General features: G+C 34.9%; 1 protein-coding gene across 1 annotated transcript in view; it reads right to left on the bottom strand.

The window, feature by feature from the left end:
• LOC129309216 (uncharacterized) overlaps positions 1 to 23506 on the bottom strand; it is a 79965-nt gene extending 56459 nt beyond the window's left edge. Inside the window, 20 exon segments of the mRNA XM_054950651.1 lie at positions 31 to 252; positions 331 to 454; positions 2484 to 2548; positions 2892 to 2987; positions 8349 to 8462; positions 8828 to 9176; positions 9451 to 9540; positions 10715 to 10873; positions 11008 to 11165; positions 15549 to 15749; positions 15903 to 16004; positions 17985 to 18102; positions 18252 to 18355; positions 19212 to 19262; positions 20201 to 20248; positions 20332 to 20427; positions 20788 to 20907; positions 22675 to 22730; positions 22733 to 22757; positions 23190 to 23506. Coding sequence (XP_054806626.1) covers positions 31 to 252; positions 331 to 454; positions 2484 to 2548; positions 2892 to 2987; positions 8349 to 8462; positions 8828 to 9176; positions 9451 to 9540; positions 10715 to 10873; positions 11008 to 11165; positions 15549 to 15749; positions 15903 to 16004; positions 17985 to 18102; positions 18252 to 18355; positions 19212 to 19262; positions 20201 to 20248; positions 20332 to 20427; positions 20788 to 20907; positions 22675 to 22730; positions 22733 to 22757; positions 23190 to 23204 — 2313 coding nt within the window. The 5' untranslated portion in view covers positions 23205 to 23506.
• Between the last annotated feature and the right edge of the window lie 2128 nt (positions 23507 to 25634).

Raw genomic sequence — 25634 nt, 5'->3', positions numbered from 1 at the left:
AGTGCGTATAAAAATTGAAGATGAATGTACCTGATCTACAAGTATTGCCATTCCACACCTATCAATAAGAGAACATTGATTTTCAACTATGTCCACAACAGATGAAAAAAGTTGCTGATTATCATCACTAGGTTTCACCAAACTGCAATCCCCATAGTCAGAGCCACAGTCTGTAAAAAAAGCAGCAATATCTCGTCCAGTGATCAAAAACTGAGAATAAGGATTTTTCCTCTGCTCATCAGACTGACTTTCCTGTGAGAAAATAAAACCATTTGAGACAGAGTCAAGCTAAAATAGAACAACTCAAAGCCTCATATCTCAGGAGCATACCACTGTGTGCAGTGTAAAATGACCAAAATCCAAAATAAAGTGATCATCACATTTCCGGGAGCCACTAGATCTGAGAGGAACTCTAACTTTCGGAGCATCAAGATCAATGTCAAATGCAAATCTGAAAAACCAGTCAAGAATCAGAAAAAACAGAAAAACAGAAAAAGAATCAGTCAAATGCAAATCAATGTCAAATGCTAAGAGTAGGCTCTTTCCACAAAAACAGAAAAAATAATAACAAAATTTAAAGGTACACCAACAAGAATCAAAAACTCTTCAAGTCAGTCAACATTATACACATTTTGACATCATCAAAAAGATGGAAATTTAGTGTTCGAAGCTGTAAATAATGCATTCAAGTATCACCCAGATGCAATAAAGCTTGTGAAGAGACCAAACACTCTAAAGCAACAAATCTTTCTCATGCCGCAATTTTTTTCCTAGGAAGGACATCAAACACTTCTCATTCATAGCTTGCTTCCCTCTTAATAAAATCCTTCTTTGTTCCATTTAAAAACAAAAATAAAATTCCACGTGTTCTATTTCCTGGATGAAAAAATAAATATATCAAAACAAAAGGCTTACAAAGAAATAGAAGAATTAAATCAAAGCCAAAGCTTGGCAAAATACTTCAAAAGCTTTCATAATTTATAAGAAAGATAGTTCCTCAGCAAGTCTGGAAAGGAGTCTCCCCCAAAGAAAGCTCTGTGCAGAAAACCAAAGCTACAGGCTTCATTTAAAATAGAGACAAGAAATTTATGTAAAGTATCCTGTCCCAATGTCAAGGAACAAGACTTTTCCTTCATGCATTTTAGTCCAGCAAAAGACACCAAAGAGTGTAATAAAAGCACACAGCCACCATATCTCCTTACCCGGACCAAAATGAAATTTCATGCCATATATCATGTAAATCAAGCGAAACTCTGCCATTAAGCTCAAACTTAAAACTCTTAAGAACCTACTAAGCATATTATAGATAACATTCCATCAGAACCACATCCTAGATCAGCAGGACACCAGTAAAACAGATAATACAGAAAAAGAAATTAAAAAAATAACTGCCTAAACTGACCAATCACATCATTAGTTCATTACAGGACAAAATGTGTGCAAGAGCTTTTAGTGCAAGGGCACAAATGTCTGAAACCCAAGTTTAATTACAGCACGCAGCATTATGAGCTATGAAACATGAAGACTTCAGTAAGAGAGTTGTGTCAGTGCCCAACATGTAACAAACACACATTAGACACAAAAATTTAGATGAAGACACTCGAATTTTTTCGTGACACCATGTCCATGTACATACATACAGAAATCCTAGATTAAGAGAATATTCAGCTTGGAGGGAGTCAAAGTTTCTGTAATGAAATAAATCCTTGGAGAAATCAAGAGCTCATAACTAATCAATTTATCGGTGACAAGCACAAGTACCTTCTGACTTTCTCAAGTGTTTTTGAGACTTCTTCAGACTCCAACTTAAAGAAAGGATACAGTTTTTGTATCTACTCAAAAACCAAAAAGGAGGGAAAAAAAAAGAGAAAAGAAATCGCACAGCAGGCATGCCTCTATTCAACAAACCAAAATTCATTAACAGGATAGGACATCATAGACCAGCAAACCTCTGAACAACTAAAGAAAGACAGTGACACTTCAGAGTAAAAAAATTGTCATAATCCACTAAACTCCATCAGCAAAATCCTAAACCCAACACAACATAGAGCACTATGCTCTAAAGTAGAAATGATTGGTTGCAAATTCCATGGTGCTCTAACAAAATTGTTCGAACCAACAAATAGACCACTCTTCAAGAGTACACTGCAGTCTTTTCAAGTAACAAAACCTTTAAACTTTAATCTATATATGTAATTCACTTGTCAATGACTACTCAAAATACCTCAGGATTCCAATGAAGGTTACTTAAAACATGGTAAATTTCACCCAACAACTAGCAAATGGTATAGCTCCAGAGATTAAATCAACAGAATAGATGTGACATGGATTCAAATTGGTTCTACATTAACGTTACTATACCAAGTGAGAACCATTATAATATTCTCCGCAGTTATAGAGGAAGGAAGTTTCAAAACAGCATAACACAATCTGACAAAAAAATCTAACGTGATAGACATTCCCAAAAAGAAAAATGACAACCTTCTTTGTTCTCTAAAACGATTTGAAATTGCTCCTGTGCTCGACGAGTTACTTTCTCAAACTTCATCTGCCATTGCATTCAACATTTAAAGTATTAGCACAGAAAGGTTAAACACTAAAATGGTATTCTGTTCTACCATTGCCAAGGAGAAATATTACACAAGCCCTCTCCAATCACCAAAAGAATATAAATATCAACGTAGCATATAATATTGAAAACTTAATTTAAAGCAATATCATCTCATTCTCAATATTCAAAGATTTCCACAAGATATGTAACCAATTACATCCGAAGACTCCCCCGTCTACATCAAGGGTACATGTTTTGGGTAAAAATGATCAGATAAACAAAGAAAAGTCAGAATGAAAACTGTAATTTATCCAAAAATCAAATGCAAAGAAACCAATACCTGCAGAGCAGTAGCTGTCTCCAATGCAACTGTGGGACTGACAGCATTGCTCCTCCTAACAAACTCTAGGAAACGATCAATGCTTTCCATCAATACCTGCCATAAAAGAATCATTCTTCTTGTAACAATCATGAAAAAATAAGAAGCTTCTAAATTAAATAATTGATTAGCCAGTGTCTAAGGGGCATAAGTTATTGCCAATGCAAAGATTTTACAATACTATGCAGCACTTAAAACAGCGAAGAACCCCATTCAGCATGGTCGAATAACACACTAAGATTTGTCATCACATTATCGAAGAAAAGACTGACAGTGGTCAAATTAGCCTTACTTGCTAAGGGTCCATTTGGTTTTAGCATTCTCACATTTGAAAGGACTTTTGTGGATGCCAATTCTACCCAATGTTGCTTGGATTTCAAACACCCTTTAAAAGTACATTCCCCAAGTCCATTTGAAACAGCTAAAAAGTCCATTTCCCCAACATTACTTTCACCAGCTTTTACATTTGAGAGTAGCGCTGAGGCATCAAATGAGAAAGTTAAAAAATTAAATTACCCTACATTACCCCTCTAAACACATCAGCCGGATTCCTTCTTGTGTGTTCATGAGCCTCTCCATATATTTGCACTTTAGATTTTTTTTTTTTTTTTTTTGCATTTAAAATCAAAATAGGGTCATCCAGTATCTCACAAAATTTCAAATAAATAGGTCCCACAGTTGATCAAATATTTAAGAAGAAGTCACAGAACATCATACAAGATAATGAGCACTTTATATATTCAAGTTTTAGTATCATGCTATCCACAATGCTTACAACAACAACAACAACAAGCCTTTATCCCACTAGGTGGGGTCGGCTACATGGATTGCAAGACGCCATTGTGCTCTATCATTTATCAAACTTTTAGGAATATTATTAATTAAGAGATCGCGTTCAACAACTTCCAAGAGTGTTCTCTTAGGCCTTCCTCTACCTCTCTTAATCGGACTCAAAGTTATATGTTCCACTCTTCTCACTGGTGCCTCCCTTGGTCTTCTTTGTACATGCCCAAACCATTTCAACCGATTTTCTACCATTTTTTCCTCAATAGGTGCCACCCTCACTTTTTCACGTACGTGCTCATTTCGAATTTTATTTTTACATGTATGTCCGCACATCCATCATAACATTTTTATCTCTGCTACTCCAACTTTATACTCTTACTGTCCCGTTAGAGCCCAGCATTCACTACTATATAACATTGCCGGTCTGATAGCAGTGCAATAAAACTTTCCTTTAAGTTTATTAGGCACCTTACGGTCGCAATAACTCCTTTAGCTTTTCTCCAATTAAACCACCCAGCTTGAATTCTATGTGAAATATCTCCACTGATTTCGCCATCATTTTTAATAATGGCTCCCAAATATCTAAACTTTTCCACTTGAGGTATAATTTAATCTCCCAATTTCACTTCCAAATTATTGTCGAATAGTCCTTTACCAAATTCACAATATAATATTCCGTCTTACTTCTACTCAGACGAAAACCTTTCGACTCCAATGTCCTCCTCCATAACTCAAGTTTGCAATTAACCTCTTCTCTTATCTCTGCTATAAGAACTATATCATCCGCGAAGAGCATACATTTCAGAATTTCCCCTTGAATATGTTCCGTCAAAACATTTAAGATCAAGTTGAACAAATAAGGACTCAGAGATGATCCCTGATGTAGTCCAATCTTTTCCACAATGCTTAATATAATCAATTTTCTTCAGCTAAGAATTTAAAATTCTTGTTATTTAAGGCTTTTTATACGAAAAAGGAAAAATATTTATGCCATTAAACTTGTACACCTAACATAAACTGAAGAATTACTCATGTTAATTTTTTTTTTAATTATATACAACTATTTATAAATTTTTTTGTTCAGCATATCAAGTTTTACGTTATTTATATGCTTTTTACTTTTATAATTCAGCATATCAAATTTTACATAGTTTATATACTTTTCCAACAAAATTGATTTCTTTTTCAGTAATTATACATTTAACAGTACTTTTCATTATATATCATCCAAACAATTTTCAGTTTAGCAAAATAACTTTTGAAAAAATATATCCAAATACAAATTTTGTTATAGTAATTGATTTTAGCCAAATAGACTTTCAACAAATGGACTTCTGACAAACTAAAAACAAAACACACACTAAGGCTCTAACTTGCATACATTCTGTAGAACTTGAAGTCAAGCCAAGAATAGTTAACATCTATTCACCTACTTGAGGAGAAGTGTTAATTTTTGCTGCGCCTCTCTTCTAGGGTTTTGCTTCCACCAAAGATTGAAATTTGACCTGATCACATCATTAATCATATATGATGTGATCAATATTGATGGCACCTTAATGATGTAATTGCCTAATGCAAAAGAACCCTATCTGCAACCAGAACATTGCCTTCGCTTAGTGCTCCACAATTTCTATGAGACAAGATTCACATCCTATTTTTTCTCCCTCCATCTTCAAGTAGCCACCACAACATGCCAATATTGACTGTACCAAATGCAGGGCCATCTAAAGATAATATCCCATGCATAAGATAACAAGTTCAAAAGGTTTCAGCAATTCCAAAACTGCAATGCAACCAAAAAAAATGCTGCATATCAGCAACAATGAAGATAAGACTGTGTCAAGAAAGCCAAACAACAATTTCCATCATTCCTAAAACAAAGGTACCCTCTGTTGTCCCCTTTGATGCCTAATGCAAAAGAACCCCATCTGCAGCCAGAGCATTGTCTTTGATTAGTGCTCCACAATTTCTAAGAGACCAAATTCACATGCTATTTTTTTATGCTTCCATCTCCAAGTACTCCACAATGTCTGTCACATGCTTCAAGTACCTCAAACCTATGAGAAACTATAGCCACAGGCCAGTAGTGCAGGTAGAAACCTAAAAATAGTATGAACCACCTCACAGAGAAGAGTAAGCAGCATATGCAAGTGAAAATTCAACTGGGTGACAACTGACAACCACTCTCGAAGAAGATAGCTCATTGCCATCATCTTTCCTTGCAGGCCTGAATATCTCATCAATGAATTCTACAAATACAGCTCAGCTAGTAGATTCAAAAACACTAAAAGGTGCTTGCTCTCTCTCACCTCATTTTTTACCTACCATTCAAGGTTCGTTGGTGGGGGAAAAAACGCACATCATGAGCACATGCTTGCTCTCTCCCACATCATGAGCACATGCCTAAACCAGGGTCATTTCTTATGTAAACAGCTGATGACAATGGAATCCAAAGCATAATTTTTACTCTGGTTGGATATGTTGCTTGGAAGAATTTGTTCTCCTTGTCATCAACATTTACTTCCAGCAACCATTGGCAAAAACTAAAATCTAAGGGTTTGATTTATTTCTATTTAAAAAAAAGTTTTCATTATTAAAAAAAAAAACTTGTTTGAGTAGGTATTTTGCTTTTAACTGTTTCCAAAACTTATCATTTTTTTTTGTTTCTAAAACTAGAAAAAAAAGGAAACACCTTAGAGTTGTTTCTATTCCCTTTTTCTGTTTTAAGAAACACACTACAATCAGCCATTAGAAGCTACTGTCATTACTCCCTAGCGCCTATTACCACTGCCCATCATTGCCCACCACCACAGCCAGACATCACTTGTCCCCATCAGTAACCACAATTGGCCACCACCATCAACCATCAATATTGGCTGCCACCTATTATCACCAGTTGCTGCCAGCTAACAACCTTTGGCCACCACTGAGTAAGTACCATCGGCCACCATGGTCACCACTGATCATCATCAATCACTGCCGACTACCTCCATTTGCCTATGGCAGCATTCGGTAATGGCAGTGATAAGAGGTGGCTAGTGCTGGTGGTTGACAATGGTCAATGGCAATGATAGCAGAGCGATAGGAGGTGATAACAACTGATAATGACAGTGAAAAGTGGTGATTGATGGCGAAAGACATGTTTTCAAAAAAAAAATGTTTTAAATGAATTTTTTATACTCTAAAATTGCTTTCAAATTAAAACAATCAAACATATTTTTGTTTTGTTTTGAAAAACAACTTTAAAATTGATTTATAAATAGTTTTTAGAAATGAGAATTGGGAACAACATCAAACAAGCCCTGAGATTCCTATTACCTTGACTTCTTCCCTCCTTATGCTAATGTACGTCCGTTTCCTTCTTGCAACCTCTACACGAATGGAATACCAACTTTTCTCTAAGAAGGCCTAATAGATAAGTAGTCCAAAATTAGCTTTGAGCTCTCTTCTCCACTTAATTCCCCTGATTCAAACAAAGATCTATCTTTTCCCCATATTTTTGCCAACGCCATCAACTTCCTCTTTTGCAACATAGTTGCCATTTGCACATGTAGAACGTCTCCCAATGAAAACAACACTCCCACTTTCCCATCCTAGCTTTTTTGGTATTTGACACTAGCTCTTATAACAGGATTATTTTCAACCAGGCTCTCAATTTGCCTCCTAAATTGGCTTTGATGGGTTCAAAAAATGTACGAACTTATTATTTCATATCCTCTCATGGTTAGTTCTCAAAGGCATCACATAGTGGTTCAAGATAAATTTTAGATGGTGTAGACATCAAACAATAATCTCCTTGTGGATTTCTCCTATACCTATTTTGCTTCTAAGTACCTCCTTCTCCATCCTCAACTCATCCAAAAGTGCCTTTGAATCTATACCTTCTGTCTTCTCAATTTGCTATGCAAGTGAAATCTTCACTTGATTATTTTATCATGTATCTCCGTCATCACCACCTTAATCGATTTCATTTCTTCCTTCATCTTTGCAGATACTCTCTCCAAGGTTTTAACTTCAACATTTTTCCCCATACCCTCATAATCATACAGCCTTGGTACTGAATCGAAGGAACCTCGAAAAGTCTAGTATGTAAACAAGCTAGAATTCCTGCAAAGATCAGTGAAAATAGACAGAATTTGCAAGCTAAGATGATTGCTACAAGGGTTGAACAAACAAGGCTTTTGAGCAGCTAAAGGCTCTTGCAAACCACATTCAAATTTCCTAGCCTCACCCTACCCAATCCAAGCCTTACCCATACCAATGGTATTCCTACCTACTTTCCATCTCACCCCCCTCACGTAGCATGTGATGAGTAAGTTAGGCTTAGAGTCATCACGTTTATAACCGCTTCCCCTTCCCCCTCCAGTAGATCACATCCATGACAAGTAAATTTCCTCTTTAGTGCACCAGCCTTCCACTATACCCGCCCTTGAATTACTTTCTCCATTCTCTTCTGGGATTCAATTTCTTCTCATATCATTATTGCATAAGGATATGATAAAACTTAGCTCATGTTGTTCATGAACTTAAAAGTGACAAAAGAACAAATGGAAGAGGCATAGAAGCAGACTAAAAATGCAAGAAATTCATGTTCCCACTATCATTTCAACATTCTAAAGATTGAGAAAATACCGTAACATGGCAAGGAGAAATTGTAGCTGATAGCCTCCAGTCGATGTTCTCCCCAACTGGCAAGTGCACAAAACTAGCAGCTAATGCATTCACCTTCTGCTCACTACAGACACTCTGAACATCAAATTACCAAGAAGTGTAAGCTACCAAACAATAAAATATTAAAAAATAAAATAATTATTAAGCAAATATCACATGGCTAACTAGTGCATTGGGCCAAGAAAGAAAGAATAATAGTGAACAAGAAAAAAGATAACCAAAACCCATGGTAAAAATGCTTGGTCCAGAACTAAAGGAGATAGAACTAGTTCTATATGTTTGTTATATCAGCAAATCAAAGAGCAAAAGAAATTTTTTCTTTTAAAAAGTGAAACATAAATAATTCAGCTCCATGCAATAGTTTTGTGTGCTTCTGTAGTGTCAACAACTAAAAATACATGCCACTAAGTTTATTTTCATGGCATCAGATAAAAGTAGACCTGAGCAAGGGAACCTTCAGGAGCAGATAAACCATAAAATTTCAGTAAAAGATCACAGTAGACACTGCGATGCTTAAACTTGGTTGACACATGAAGTTGCTCAAATCGACCGCACATGATTTCCATCTGATTCACGCTAATAATCCTGGCTGCAGCCTGACCAATAGATATCGTTACCACAAGCTTTATCATGTTCTGTGTGTCTCTTGAAGTAAGTGCCAAGTCCTCATCAGGCTGGTAACTTAGTAACTTATTGATTGCCTCCCACTCCTCTTTTGTCAATCCTTGCTCTGAAAACTGCAGTGCCTCAGAGGCATCATCAAACAAGGCTTTTTCTGTGTCAGCACGCCTGTACAAAGGGGGAAAACTTCAGAGAGGCACCAAGGCATTTTTCCATGGAAAAAGAAGAAATCCAAATATTTATTAAGGGAACAAACTTCAGTGAGGCCCCAAGGAAGTTTTGTCAAAGAAATCCAAATGTAGAATTACAAATATATCAAGGGGGGAAACTTCAGTGAGACCACAAGGCATTGTTTCCCGAAAAAGGAAATTGTTATAAAAGAAGAATAACAAATAAAAACAATAAGTTAACCTCTTGAGAGAGAAAAAGGTGTTGCTCATACCATCTGAATGAAAACCAACTTTTTTTGACCATTCTACGTTGAGCTGCTACCTTTGATTTCACAGATTCAACTTTGGCATGAGCTAGTAACCTAAACAAACATAACAAGCAAAATTGGCACACTGATTATCATTTTTCTGTTATAAATGAACATTTATTAATGGAAGAAAATAAAAATGGAGTACTAAAAGGGTAAGAATATTCTGCTACTTGATCATGAGAAAAAACAGACTAGAAATTAACCTTGGAAAACATTAATCAAATGTAAAATCAGCTTCCAACTCCTCTGGATATCTGTCAAGAACAGCCTTCCAGAAATAATTATGAGCTAATCATTCTAGTATCTTACAGCTTTAACTGGATTGCAACTCTTTATGGGAAACCCATATTGATGCATATTGATTTAAGACTTGCACAGTTTTCAGCTATCGTTTTAACCCTTAGGAGAATATCACGCCTTCTACCCCTTAAAATTCTCCTCCCAGATGAAATTTCAGCTAATCCAAAACAATCTTGTTTCATCTTATGATTCTCTTCAATATCTAAACATCTATATCTACATATAATAATAAAATTTCTAAGAATATGCACTCTTCAAGAACCATGAAGAGTACAACTCATTTCTTAGGCTCCATGCAACATACAAGACACGCACTAATTATAGTAAATTATACATGACTCTTACCTATTGATCATAAACTTACCTTTAAAAGATTGCCTTTATATATATTGAATGAAATGGTTACCCATAAAATTTCAAAACAAACAAGGCAAATTACATCACAACTGCTGTTTCTCCAAGTCAATTAACCCCTTACAAATCAAGGTGAGAGTACTAAAGGAAAAAAACAGAGCGTCAAGCCTATCTGCTTCTCTGGGCCTCCTGCTAGTTGCTAGCCAATTGGAAGACTTATTTGGAACTAGCTTCCCAATAGATTGCTTATAAATCAATAACAGTTAGACAACCAAGCAAAAGCATCAACCACAGAAGTATAGCAATCATGAAATATACATCCTCAAACGTTGATCAAAAAGGAAATTCAGAACATCAACAAAGTGCAGAGCTAAAACCTCAGATGCACACGTAAGTTAATTATCTAAACATGAAACTCTTCTCACTTTCGGTTTAGTGCAAAATGAACTAATGTTTCAATGGTGGAAAAAGAATCATACCAAAGCATGGAATCAAAAAGCATATATTACTCAGAACAATCATTACTGATTTCTGTAATTACAACCCAATAAACAGGAAACTATATACACACCTCCACAAAAGGATTACTTTTGGATCGAGATCTTTTTCTATTTCTCTTATTTCTGAATGATTAACATGTGATGAATGTTGAAGAGAAGCCATATACAATTGAATGTATTGCCGACGACGCAGACAAAGATCCCGAATTTGATCCCATGACAAGCGATAACTGATTTAGTACAGCACATGCAGAGTCAGCATCCACACCAAGAATTAAATTGAAAGAACAAACTGATTTCATTAACACTTTCTTGCATATAATGAAAACTGCCTTAAAAAAATAGATGACACTGTCAACATTACCACATCCTCTTCTGCAGTAGCCCAGCTTGAGCAGCATATTTCCACCATAATTTGGGGGACTCTGAAACTGGAATTGAAGGCCTTAAATGGGAAACTTCCAAATATGTCTTGTATCTTGAAACAGCTTCCAAGAGCTTAATCCAATCATGATATTGAGCCTGTAAATTCAGAAGGAAAAACAAACAGAGTATTTCACGGAGGGGACAAGATCACCAACATCTTTCCAGCAGAATTCAATATGAACAATCTGCTTGATAACACAGGAAGCATCACCTTAAGGGGAACAATGAAACTTTCTTTCTCTAAAAATACTAGAAGCCAAAAAATGGTCCTAATTTCATAAATTTTTGTCGAGTCAAAATGGAAAAACAATATATTTTTATGGACAAAGAGAATAAATTTTATTAGATAGAAAGCAATGCAAAGGAGAAGGGAAATAAGATAATCTCCGTAAAAAGAACATTAAACATAGTAGCTCTACACTCTCTCAAGCAGCAAATCAAACAAGATAATTCCTTGAAAATCATGACGAGTGCTACAGAAAGGCAACCCCAGGACAGTTTCCGTGGTAAATAGCAGTGCCTCATGAACATTCTTAATCTAAAGATATAATACATTTTCCTCGCGTGAAAATCATTGTGGTTGGGCGTTTGGAAAATCAGTTTAACCTGGAATAAGTCATAAAGCTGCATCATAATGGAGTGGCACATGGCAATTAAAAACATATCCAATCAATCAGAAATTTAGGTTATTTTATCAGAGAAGGATAAATCAAAATACTAAAAGGATAAAAAGGGGGGAACATAAAGTAATAAAAAATTTAGAATTTAGTATTTTAAAACAGTCAGTAGTAAAACAGTCAACAGTAAGATAGAATATCTGCATTGTAATTTTGATAAAAGATCAGTCAGTAGTAATTTGAAAATGAAATTGAGAGATCAGATTATACTTCAAGTGAAAAAATTTAGATATTTGGGTGCTATTATTCAACAACAACAACAACAACAACAACAAGCCTTTATCCCACTAGGTGGGGTCGGCTACATGGATTGCAAGACGCCATTGTGCTCTATCATTTATTAAGCTTTTAGAAATATTATTAATTAAGAGATCACGTTCAACAACTTCCAAGAGTGTTCTCTTAGGCCTTCCTCTACCTCTCTTAATCGGACTCAAAGTTATATGTTCCACTCTTCTCACTGGTGCCTCCCTTGGTCTTCTTTGTACATGCCCAAACCATCTCAACCGATTTTCTACCAATTTTTTCCTCAATAGCTGCCACCCTCACTTTTTCACGTATGTGCTCATTTCGAATTTTATCTTTACGTGTATGTCCGCACATCCATCGTAACATTCTCATCTCTGCTACTCCAACTTTATGCTCTTGCTGTCCCGTTAGAGCCCAGCATTCACTACTATATAACATTGCCGGTCTGATAGCAGTACGATAAAACTTTCCTTTAAGTTTATTAGGCACCTTACGGTCACAAATAACTCCTTTAGCTTTTCTCCAATTAAACCATCCAGCTTGAATTCTATGTGAAATATCTCCACTAATTTCGCCATCATTTTGGATAATGGCTCCCAAATATCTAAACTTTTCCACTTGAGGTATAATTTGATCTCCCAATTTCACTTCCAAATTATTTTCGAATAGTCCTTTATCAAATTTACAATATAAATATTCCGTCTTACTTCTACTCAGACGAAAACCTTTCAACTCCAATGTCCTCCTCCATAACTCAAGTTTGCAATTAACCTCTTCTCTTGTCTCTGCTATAAGAACTATATCATCCGCGAAGAGCATACATTTCGGGATTTCCTCTTGAATATGTTCCGTCAAAACATTTAAAATCAAGTTGAACAAATAAGGACTCAGAGATGATCCCTGATGTAGCCCAATCTTTATAGGAAAATCCTTTGTTTGACCACTAGGCGTTCTTATACTAGTTTTTACCCCCTCATACATATCTTGTATGGCTTTAATATAAGCAATCCGTACTCCCTTTTTTTCCAACGCTTTCCAAAGCACTTCTCTTGGTATACGGTCATAAGCTTTTTCCAAATCAATAAAAACCATGTGTAGATCTTTATCTTTACAACGATACTTTTCCATTAATCCCCTTAATAGATAAATCGCCTCTGTAGTTGATCTACCTGGCATAAAACCAAATTGATTCTCAGAAATACTTGTCTCCAATCTCAACCTGTGCTCAATTACTCTCTCCCACAATTTCATTGTGTGGCTCATGAGTTTAATCCCTCTATAGTTAGTACAATTCTGAATATCTCCTTTATTTTTATAAATAGGAATTAATGTACTTCTCCTCCACTCATCAGGCATTTTCTTGGACCGTAAAATCACATTAAATAACTTAGTTAACCATCTCACCCCTTCTTCACCTAAACATTTCCACGCTTCGATAGATATACAATCAGGTCCGTTCGCTCTACCATTTGCCATTTTCTTAAGAGCTTCCTTTACCTCCTTATCACGTATTTTTCGATAGAATGACAAATTTTGTTCTCCTTCACCAGTTACTAAATCCTCCAAGTTACTAGATGAATCCTCTCCATCATTGAAAAGTTTAGAAAAATAAGTCTCCCATCTATTTTTAATTTCATCATCTGTAACTAAAATTCTTCCCTCTTCATCCTTAATACACCTTAAGGGTGCTATTATTCAACATAATGAGAAAATTGATGAGGATCTTGCACATAAGATACAAGCTAGAGGTTTAATTGGAGAAAAACTAAAAGAGTTATTTGCGATCGTAAGGTACCTAATAAACTTAAAGGAAAGTTTTATCGAACTATTATAAGACCAGCTATGTTATATGACAATGAATGTTAAGCTTTAACGAGACAACAAGAACAAAAAGTTGGAGTAGCAGAAATGAGAGTATTAATATGGATGTACAAGCATATATGTAAAGATAAAATTCAAAATGAAAACATACGAGAAAAAGTGGGCATTACACCTATTGAGGGAAAATGGTAGGAAATTGTTTGGGGTAGTTTAAACATGTACCAAAAAACCGTGAGAAGCACTAGTGAGGAGAGTAGAATGGATGAAATTGTTAAGAGTGGAAGGCTGTTATAGTTTTATAAAATGTTAGTTAGTTTTAGATTTAAATGACAGTTGACAGTTGCTGTGTGATTAGCCGTTGGGAAAGTGTGAGTGCACACACACATATATATATATATATTATGGCATTAGAGTTGTAGTTTTTTAATCTCAGCGATAAATGAAAAGAATTCCTTCGTTCCTCAATTCCTCTCAAGTTCCTCAAGTCCTCTCAATCTCTTCTTAATCCCTCTCATTCCTCCTGCTTCTAGCTACCGTTATGTTCTTCTCTCATTTTTTCCCTTATCCCTCTCTAATTCCTACCAGTCCAACTCATTTCTTCGCATCCAAGGCCAAAAAAAACACTTATGGAAGTTGTTGACTAAGACCTCTTAATTAACATTCATAAAAGCTTGGTAAATGATAGAACATAATGGTGTTGTACAATCCATGTAGCCAACCCTACCTAGTGGGACAAGGCTACTTCTTACCGCTGTTGTTGTTGTCGTATTTTAAAACAGATTTACAGAAATTCCTATTTTCAAGACCTCCCTCTGATGATGGCATTTATTAAGGACTTGAGCAGAAGATGCTTTTCACTCAAACATCTGAAACATAGGAAAGAGAGATATCTTGCTTCATCTAGGGAGATTAGACTTCTAAGAAACAAAATAGATCAGCGCTAGAATCAAGGAAGTGATTGAGCCCATTGATGGAATGATCTGATGCACCACTGTATTATTATTTTTTAAGAATCTTGAACGAGCAGTAAGTGCAGGAAACAGCAAAAGTTTCCATCAACAGACAACCTATTTTTTCCCTAATGACGTATGTTTTTTAGGAAAAAATAAATATTGTGCCCTATGCTCCTCACAAAGCCTCATAAGAGGATAGCGTGAAAGTCTTCAGATGAAGCTAAGAAACCCACAACTAGGATGGGATGTGGTAAAGGTCCAAGGGTTCAAACCCTCTTGCTGTATCAAATATATAGATATATATTCGGTGAATTTCACACGAAATCACAAATGAGAAAAGATAAATACTAGAAAAAATGTGGAAGATAGGTTTTGAATTGATTCCACTCTATTATCCAACAAAGGCTCTTGATCATAAGGTACAAATAAATCTTTTGATCATTATAGGTACATCAGGTCTCATCAAAAAGGTAAAGAAAACACTGGAAAATACAAACTAACTAATTCTGAAATATTCCTAAAATAAAGAGCAGAAAAATAGAACAAAGCCATACACACTACTAACATAATAATAAGGAAAATAAGAACTAACTAAATCTGGAAGATGTGCAACTTTAAAAGAAAATTAACTATGTTATCTCCTTTTCTTCATTTTTCCTTTTTTCCCTGCTTTTTCGCTCCTTCAAATCATTATTAATACTAATTCCAAGGATCAAATATCTTCTTTCTTCCAAGACATTGAAATACTATGCAAACAAAAATTTGAACAATAAAAATACCTCTGTAACAGTAAGAGAGACATCACTGAGGACAAGGGAGACTTTCTCAAATGGAATTTCTGGATTGTTTCTTTCTTGATTTCCAAGACGATGATACTGTAGGTTTGCATTGATCGGGGACACCAAGTATGTCCGGTTCATAGCCCACTTAGACGCTAATCTATTGTCAGCAGATGTTTCATTTATGCCATCTTCAAAAATCTAGTAAACAACAAATATGAAAGAACAGATGAAAAAGAGAATTGGAGTCCAGCATCAGCAACATAAAATTAAAAGGAAACACGTTCAGATTTAAGATAGAAAAGTTAGAAACATAAACAATGAAAATGCTAATATTAGCAGAAAAGAATAAACCTCAATCCATTCTCGTGGACTCATATCCTCCCATCTCTTATCAATTTGCCAGGGAAGACGATCAGAATCATGATAAAGAGCTAGCCTCTCAAGTTGCAAAGACTGTAAAAAGGAAAAAAGTCAGCCTGAGATAATGACTGAAACCACCATATTCAGAACATGGTTATTGACGCCAAACAAAGAAAATAATTGGTAACTATATTTCAGAAGATAAATACACATCCAGACAAACAAAATAAGTATTTTAGTCCACGATGCATTGTCAAATTCTTATAGGATGATACAAACACATTTTAAAGGTTTAGTTACGACACAATGACAACAAGCTAAGGATGCCCTTCATAGGACTTGAGACTATACGTTTCACCCTCCTCACTAGCATCTCCAATGGCCTTTTCTTGACATGTCCAAACCATCTTAAAAAATTTTGAAAGTTTCGTAACAATAAGGCAAACAATTTTGTGGCAATGCGCCGTCCTCTTATGGGATTTCGTGTTTGCCTGGTTGGAGAAGAACGCCCACATTATTTGATCAAACCCAATAACAGACTGCATAAAAAAATCATTTAAAAAAAGAAGAAGAACAAAATCTAACGCAAGGAATTTCTCATTAAAAATTTTCTAGCCAAGATGCTGCAAAACAGCAAAATAACACATTACCATAGAGCTTCATGCTCCTTTCCCTAAAACTGCACACTTGAAAGCAAAAGAAGACAGGCAAATATAAATAATAAATAAATAAAGAATAAAATGCAAGTGTATTCCACACAAACCACCTTCAATATCAGCTCCTGCAAATAACCCCACGTAGAAGTGCCATGTCAGCTAACTACTTATTCTGTTACTACACAACTTCCCTCACCCTCTAACTATTCTTCCATCACACGTGTATCACCCCAGAGTAAAGTTCTTAACTACCAAAATTCCGCAGCCCTAACCTCCATTTTTAGGCCAACAACAAATTTTCCAACCCACAAGGTGCTGTTTTTCAAATCTGCAGCCTCAGAAAAAAGACAACCCCATATGATTTTGTACAACCTTTGAGCCACACCTGATGGAATATGAAAAGGAGAAAGATAATAAACTGGAATCTGAAACAAACCAGGATTTTAAATTATCCGATAAACCCTTTTATCAAAATCATTGAGTTTGACAAACATTTCCAAAAAAATGCTATTTTATTGTCAAAATAATAAATAGGGCATAGATTGCAAACAACTTCACAATCGATATTGTTTTAATGAAAAAAATGATTTTAAATGGTTATCATGGTTAACTATTGGAGACTATGGAGGCACTCATAAGAAGGGCAAAATAAACAATTATGAGTCCTATGAAGAGAGGTAGAGGAAGACCAAAAAGAACATTGGATGAAATTATTGAAAGGGATCTTCTAGTTAACAATATTTCCAAAGATTTGACTGTTGATAGAGCCTAATGCCATCATACAATTCATATAACCAACCACACCCAAAGAAATAAGGCTTGTTATTGTTATTGTATCATGATTAACTTAAAAAAAATTAAATTTAAACAAAATATATAATCAAATCACAATAATATACAAAATATGTCTATATGCCATAAAAACTTTTAAAAAATATAGTGCTTGTATTTGATGACAAGTGGACTACAGTGAGAGAAGAGGGAAAACACAGAATAGAAGATACATTCTGTCATTAATGATTGTGTGTAATTTTAGTCTTTTTTGACTGCCTCTACATCAGGTTAAAACCAAGAGTTCCATTTTCTACTTCCTTCTCATAGCAGAAAATTAAACTCTTCTATTATTTACAAACTACTTTGAAAATGGGCAAAACACAAGTATTTTAAAATATAAGAAGCATCTTTCATCAAACAGCAGGTCCAAACGGCCACTGAATGAGACTAATTCAGCCACTTTAGAGGGGGGGGAGAAATCCACCCCTTCAATATTCCAAAGATTTGAAAATTTACTAAATCACCAGTTCGTAGAAAGATAAAGCTTTTTGGGTTGCCTCCAAAGGAGAACAAATAAAGGAGAGGCCACTACTGCCATCGGTTTAACTTCACTGAAAACATGTCTTTGCCAAGAAGCACTCACCTTACGCAATTTATCCAAAGCACCACTAGTATCAAATGTTTCATTCCCATGTTCATCCATCGTAACAGCAGCAAGCCTTGCCAAAGTAACACCAGAGGAAAATGGATGGCCCGGATTGCTGCAAACAATACTGGGTCACATAAAATGAAAGCATGCAAGAAAAATGATAGACCCTCTCATCTAAAATCAGAATTAAAAAAAAAGGATGAACCACATGAGTACAGTTATTCAATCAACAAAAGAATTCAAGTATAATTATCAACTAACCTGACTGCGTCTTCATATCTGATATGAACATTGCTAATAGATATCTTCAGATTTCCAATAATAGTAGCAATTATAGAACTCAGCCATGAATTTCCAGAAGGTGGCTGTAATATAATTAGCTGTCAGTCACATTTTTCAATTTTGCAAGAACAAATACACACGCATCTCTGATGAACACAGAAGTTAACAATGTCATTTCCAGGAATGATTATATCAAGGCAACAAGAGTCAGATCATTAAAATAAGCAGAAGAAATTAAATTAAGTGTGCCAATAGATAATCAATACAGATGGCAAGACACTGGAAGTCAGAAGGTAAAATTTGCATAAGATCAATTTAAGAATACTTCATGGTCCAACTTTGTTTTTCATATAGCAAAAAAATTAAGGAAAGAAGAAATAACAGAAGGGGATGGAGTATACTAGCTAGAACAAAAACAACAACAGAGAAAGGGGAGGAGGGAAAAAAATCAATCATGCAAAAAAGTTCCCCTGTCCCCACTTCAAATTCTGGTAGTAGTGTTACATATATCTAACACTGACTCTATAAGAGCGCATATGAACTGCTGGGTCACATGGGCCAGGCCTACGCATAGCTTGAAAAATTAGCCACTTCTCCACTTCTCAACTTGAAAATTAAATCTCAGAGACTCAGATAGGTTACTGGCCTAAATAAAAAGGCATTTTGGCGATGTATTTTCAAAAGAATTTTCTGTTAGTAAGAAAATAATTAATTCTGAGTGAAAATTACAGGGAAGGAGAATAAGATATCCTATCAAAGCAACTAACAAAAAAATAAAGAAAAAAAGAAAGTAAGATACTAAGGAAATAAAATAATCTAACCAGGTATGATAGGACATGCATAGATTGCCTTAACATAATTGTAAAAAAAAAAGGAAAAAAAAAATAATGCAACTCAATGAACTGCAAAAGTAATAGCCAGGTTGTATTGTAGTCATACACTTCCCAGCTTTGACTTAGATATTGCATCAAGCATAGCTGATTCTGCTTCCTGCAAGAGATAATTTAGATTAAAAGTAAAAAAGCAATAGAACAAAAAATTCAGGTTACGAAAGTAAACTGATTTTTCAAGACCGCAGTGTTATTTATAATATGTATCAACAAAAAGAATTAGTTCAACAAAAATTTAAAAAAGTTAACTCCTGCCTGTAGTATTTAAAGAGTTAAAAATAAGAAAATTTACAAATAATGGGAATGGAAAAACAGAGAAATGATGATACGTTCTCCAAGGCAATTTGAAAAGAAACAGAGACCAAACACAATCCAAAAATAATAGACAATGAGTTAGATATTAATCAAACAAATCATGCACGAATAAACACCAAATCAAGTATCTATAAAGGAAGAAAGATGAATGGGCTCAAGAAGTGGATAAGCCTCAAGTTCATGAGCTTTTCCATCATTAAAATTTCTAGCAAAATGAAAAAAGCAAGCAAAATCATCCCCCTAAAATGACAAAAAGTTCCGAACAGGAGAGTTGCACAACAAAGAAGATCAGTACAAATTCAGAAAAGCTAAACATAAAAGAGCACTACCTCCCAAGATCCTCTGAAAACATTATACAAAGACCACCACCTTCTCAAAGACACAAGAGATCTAAAATAGACATAATGAGAGAGATGGATTTTAGCACAAGAAACTAAGGTACTGAAGCGCTATTAAAAATTTCAGCACTCCTTTCCAATTAAAATACACTGAAACACAGCAAACTGCACAATGCCACAAACTCTTCCATCTTCATTTTCCCCCTTACAATAATACCACATCAACAAAGATTTTCAGGGCAAACCCAAATCTGACCAAAGACTTCAAACAGCTTATTTCAAAGCGAAGTATTCACACTACAGTGCAAGAACAAATGTATAGTTGTTTTAAAACAAGTTCCACATTTAACGCAAGTTGCGGGACAAAAGCAGCACACAATCTGACCTCAATCTGCTGGATCTTGGCTTCAAAAAGTTTTTGCCTGTCTTCCTTCTGTAAAAAAAAAAAAAACAAGTTCAGCTCAAAAAATGGAAAGGATATATGTTAATCAAATGGAATATAGAATATTTGTCTACCTTCATAGTCCGGCCATCTTGAGCAGGATAAGCAAGAACAAAGATCCGATCAATTAGAACAATGACAGGTTCTTTGCCCAAACTTTTCCAAGGAACCTAGATTATACAGGACAAAGAAGAATGATGCAAAAATCACAAACTCCATCAGAGTTGTAAATATCCAGAGAATTGAAGAATGAAAGAGAATACACAAACACAGACACACATGTATATAGATCGTAGGCTGAAAAAAAATCAGGATAATGCTACAAAAGCAATACATCAAAACTAAATAACCATGTGTGTACTGTATACACATGCCAGTAGTACTTTGGCCTTCTTATAAGTTAGCCACATTAACATCACTGTAAGTATGTATTAACTATGTAGTTATTTATTGTCTCAAACAAAACGTACAAGGATGTATAGCTTATAAATGTGTACTGAAAAGAAAAGCAAGGTAATGGCAAATGCTACCTTCAGTGTAATTGTGCCCACAAAGCCAGCTTTGACAGTAACAGGAAGTTTTAGCGCATTTAGTGCCTCTGCCTTCAACTTTAAATCCTTAAGCACTACATCACCTGTAGAGATCACGTGCTTGGTGGTAAAATAGAGAAATATATGCTGAACTTGTAGAAAACAATTATGTGCCGTGTAGCATAGGCAGACACGAAAAATAAATAAGAGGTGATTATATATAGAGAGGGGGTAACTTATGGAGGTTAGCATCATCAACAATTTATCATGAACCAAAAAATATTCCCTTCTATTTAAAAGAAAAAATAAATGCACTGACATTTATGTCATCGTGTATAGAGAGCATAAGAAATACAAGGTCATTTTAGGTCATTACTAAAACAAACAAGTTTGTATAAATTGCATCAAATGAATTTTCCTTTTGTTGTGTTTTGAGAAGAACTAAATGCACTTCCATTTATTATATATTTCAAGAACTAAATCTGGTGTTCTTTGTCAAGGTTTTGAACATATGTTCAAAGTCCAATATATGTCTAGCATGTCTCTAGCTAGCTTTACAACTTTCTCCTTCAAAACAACTTATTTCCTTTTACCAGCCCAGATAAAAGCACTAGCAAACCTTACACAAAGAGAGATCAGTTACATAGGTTGTACAATGTCATTAACTCTATCAACAACTAACCTCTTCAAATATATCATTCACTAAGAGATGCTATCTGATAACTTCCTTGGATTGCCCTCTTGATCTTACTCTACATCTTTTCACATGGCTAAAAACCATCCGCTAAACTTTTATCCAAAAAAGAAAAGAAAAGAAATCTTCTCTAATAGGCCCAATATAGCCATTTCACTATATGTTTGTATGATGCATTTTCAGAAGTCAGAAACAAACAATCATCTGCTTTTGCTTTGTGAAGTGGATCAGCAAATTTGCAATAGGTTGTTTGGACATTTTCAGAGCGACCGTGTGTCCAGTAGGTTTGCAGGTTATTTTAACTTTCATGTAATCTGGGTTTAGTCACAAGAAAGAACATAAAATTCTTTGGCAGTGTCCTGCCCTGGTTATTTGTGATGTCTAAGATTAGAACAGAACACACTAACATTTTAAACAAATTTTCCCCTGCAAAACTGATTTGGGAGAGTTATTTTTCAGGCCTATTTGTGGGTTTCAGCAAATAAATTTTCTTGGCTGTTTTCCTTTGTGAATTAAAAAGGAGATAGGTAATCCCTTTTGGGCTAATGAGCTTGTAAATTTTTTCTCTTGTTTTGAGAGGAATACCTCTGCTCTTTTTCAATCGCTCTTCTCTGCTCTTCAATAAACTATTCATTTCTATACAAATAAAATTAAGAAAGTAAAGAAAAATAGAATTTATTATTTTCTAAAGAAAAAGGAATTTTATACAATAGAAAGTGAATTACACGAAAGGAGAATAGACAGTCTCCAAAAATATAGAAAAGAATGGATCAACAGTCAGTGCCACTAGAAAAGCACAATTCTGAAGCACGTTACCCTCGTTTCTACTTTAAAAAAAAAAAAAAAAAAAACTGTTACAAGACTTTTGGTAGGAAATTTTGCGGTTCTCCACACAGCAAACAGTCTATTCAGTATTTTCCAATCTACCTCACATTAGAGAATTTTTTTTCCCAAACTATATTTAACAGTCGCCGTTTGACTTATAGCTACGGAATTTTACATGGATCTGGGAGTATCTGTTAGTAGATACTGATAGCTGGAAGCCCAGAACTCACCCCCCCCCCCCCAAAAAAAAAAAAGGAAGAAAAAGAACGACAAGGGGAAAAAAAACTTTTTTGTCAATAATTTATGATTGGATTCAGTAGAAAGAATGAAGATTTTGACAAAAAGATGGGAATTGTCATATGACAAACCTTCCAGACACTTATTCTTAAGGCCTCCGTTGAGAGCCCGTGCACATATTCGCCCAATATCTTCGAAGAAACAAATGCAGTACCTGTGGAGAAAGTGCAGTTAATATATCATCTTTCAGTGACTCTTTAGCAAAGGCCATCAGCAATTAAATATCATTAATATAATCATATAGCAGTGATAACATTAAAATTAATTAAGAAAATAACGATGTGGTGAGACTTCAAAATGCAGCTATAACTATGTGGCAATTGGCAACTATCAACCAATAAAAACTGACAAGGAAAAGAAAATCCTGAAAAATAAGAGGCAATGAGGCATTGTCCACCCTAGCTGTACCCAGTTTATCAGAACAATTGGCAAAAAAAAAAAATCCAGATGTTGACATCAAAAGAACAACAATAGGTAACAACGACAATTTATGCAAACCAGAGGCATGACAAATGATAAATTCAACGCAGAAATTATTGCACAAGGACAGAGTGATTCAAAATTTTAAATTAAACAGAATTCTTACGTGAGCTTCAAACATGGTGAAGAACGGGACCAAAAATGTATGCAGAACGATTTCAATAAGATTATCGTCCGATCAATCCGCAAGTTAACGATGATCAAAGTATAAATTTTGTCATCGAGATAGTGGACAGTAGGAGGGGACCGAAGTTGAAGTTTCGGTGGTAAATTAGGGTTTGAACGCGGCTCGATCTCCAGAGAGTGAAGACCATGGGAACCAAACGGTTAGAAATCGGGGAAAAAAAAGAGTCTCGAGAGTCATCTCAGAACGTGCTATGTGCTTCCGAAGCTTTATAGGTCCCGGTCAGTCGCGAGTTTATACGCGGGTCGAGCACGGAGGCTGTTTCAAGTACCTGGAACAGACAAAAAGGACATTGTAGTGGTCCAGGGCGCACTAGATACTTTTCTCATGACATTTGGTTAGAATTTTTGGCCTGGGATATTTAGTTAGAAATTACATTTACATTTATAAATATAAAATTATAATTTTTTTTGCCATGGAAAATTACAATTTTAAATATAAAATTTCTTTTTTCAATCAAAAATCACTCCTTATTTGCTTTTTGGTAAATTTATGCAAAAGATTTCTATTATTCTGCCTTTAATGCAATAGAAACTCATTGCTATTAGAATATGGATGATGGAAAAATTGTTTTTTATTTAAATGTAAAATAACAAACGGTTTCATAGAAATTAGCCAGTACTCTAATGACATGTCTGGGTTTGTTAATTAAGCTGCCATTCTATTATGTTCCCAACAAAATGTTGACGTCATCTAAAGAATAGTACTCAAGAAATTGTGAAAAAGGTACAAAACTGGTGCCAGTGTGAGATGAAAATATCCAGGGGAAAAAAATTCAAGCCTGACCTTAACGTAAACGATTAAACGTGCATTCCCGTGAAAGGTTGGATTATTTACAAATTTATTAAGTCAATACGCTTCAATTTGGTTCGCCTCTGCTGCTCGAAGTAACGATTACCTTAGGTTGGGGAAAAATTGTAATGGTAACCATGGGGATGTTAAAATATCTATAATATGTTTGATACAGTGTAAATCGTAAAATAAATAAATTATAGCATCATCTATATCAATATCAATTATTTTATTATTATTAATATAATATCAGGTTGCAATATTTAGAAACCATAAAGAATGTGATGTATGAAAAATTAATTATTACTTGGTTATAATAAATAATAAATGTTGTAAAATTTTTTGGCCAAAAAAATGGGAAAACTGCACGTATGCCCTTCAAGAGAGAAAAAAATGCACTTAAAGCTCAATACAATTTAAATGTCTCTAAAGGCTCAAAGGTTCTAAGTGAAAATATGTTTTAGCGGGTAAAAAACTCATTTGTCCCTCCAAAAAAATCAATCAATCTTTCACAATCTAATATTTTCTTCTCTCCTTCTCTTCTCTCGCTCTCTCTCTCTCTCTTAATCTTCTTCTTCCTTCTCACATGATTGCATTACAGTTTCCCAATTCTTCCATTCTATTCTCCATCTTCTTGATCTATCATCCTTCTTGTGGTGAGTCAAACATAGAAGAACTAGATTATACACATCTTGATCTCACAACATTACATTACAAGTGATGTTACTGTACAATATGATGTCGAAGTCATTTTTCCTAATATTTTTACTTTTCTTTGGTTCATGTTGTGAGTGCAAGGGCACTTTGAGCTTTGGACTTACTACTGGATGCTCCACTAGCCAATACAAAATATCACACTTGAACCATTTTATACTTCTACACAAATAAGCAAAGTTAAGAAATGTACAAGGAAAAGTCATAACATTCACAAGTACATGATCAAATATTTACAAGTAAAGGTCCATATATTAATAAGCAAAAGCTCAAAGTTGACATGTTACCAAAATCCATAAAGTTACAACTAAAAGTCCAAGTATTCACGAGTATAGGTCCAGTTATTCACAATTCAAAATTCAAAATTTTGACTTCAGATATTCACAAATCAGTGATAGCAAGTTTCCCAAAAAATTTCATTGCAGTTCCTAAAAAACCCTAAAAGACAACAAATAAATCTAGGAGAAAAATTACATGGAAATTTAAGTTCTAGAGGTTCGATGCTAGGAGCTCACCAATGCTCATCTGGAAACAATGGCTATTGATATAAGAAGAATGATCAATAAAAGTTGTTTAAGGACAATAGTTAAGGCAAAAGCTTGAGATGTGTAGAATCTAGCTCTTGTATGTTGGCTCACCATAAGAAGGGATAATAGATCAAGAAGATGGAGGACGCAATGAAGAATTGGGGAACTACAATCTAATGCCGTGAGGAGGAAAAAAGACGAAGAGGAAGAGAGAGAAGGAAGAGAAATGAAGAGGGAGAGGAGGGAGAAAAAATCAGATTGTGAAAGATCAGTTGGTTTGGGAGGGGAAAATGGACCTTTTCCTGCTAAAACGTATTTTCATTTAAGGCACTCA

Source organism: Prosopis cineraria, unplaced genomic scaffold (assembly GCF_029017545.1).
Source record: "Prosopis cineraria cultivar Desert tree isolate PC_DT_omini unplaced genomic scaffold, ASM2901754v1 PC4, whole genome shotgun sequence".
Taxonomy (NCBI): Eukaryota; Viridiplantae; Streptophyta; class Magnoliopsida; order Fabales; family Fabaceae; genus Prosopis; species Prosopis cineraria.
This window is presented reverse-complemented; position numbering and strand designations above follow the sequence as displayed.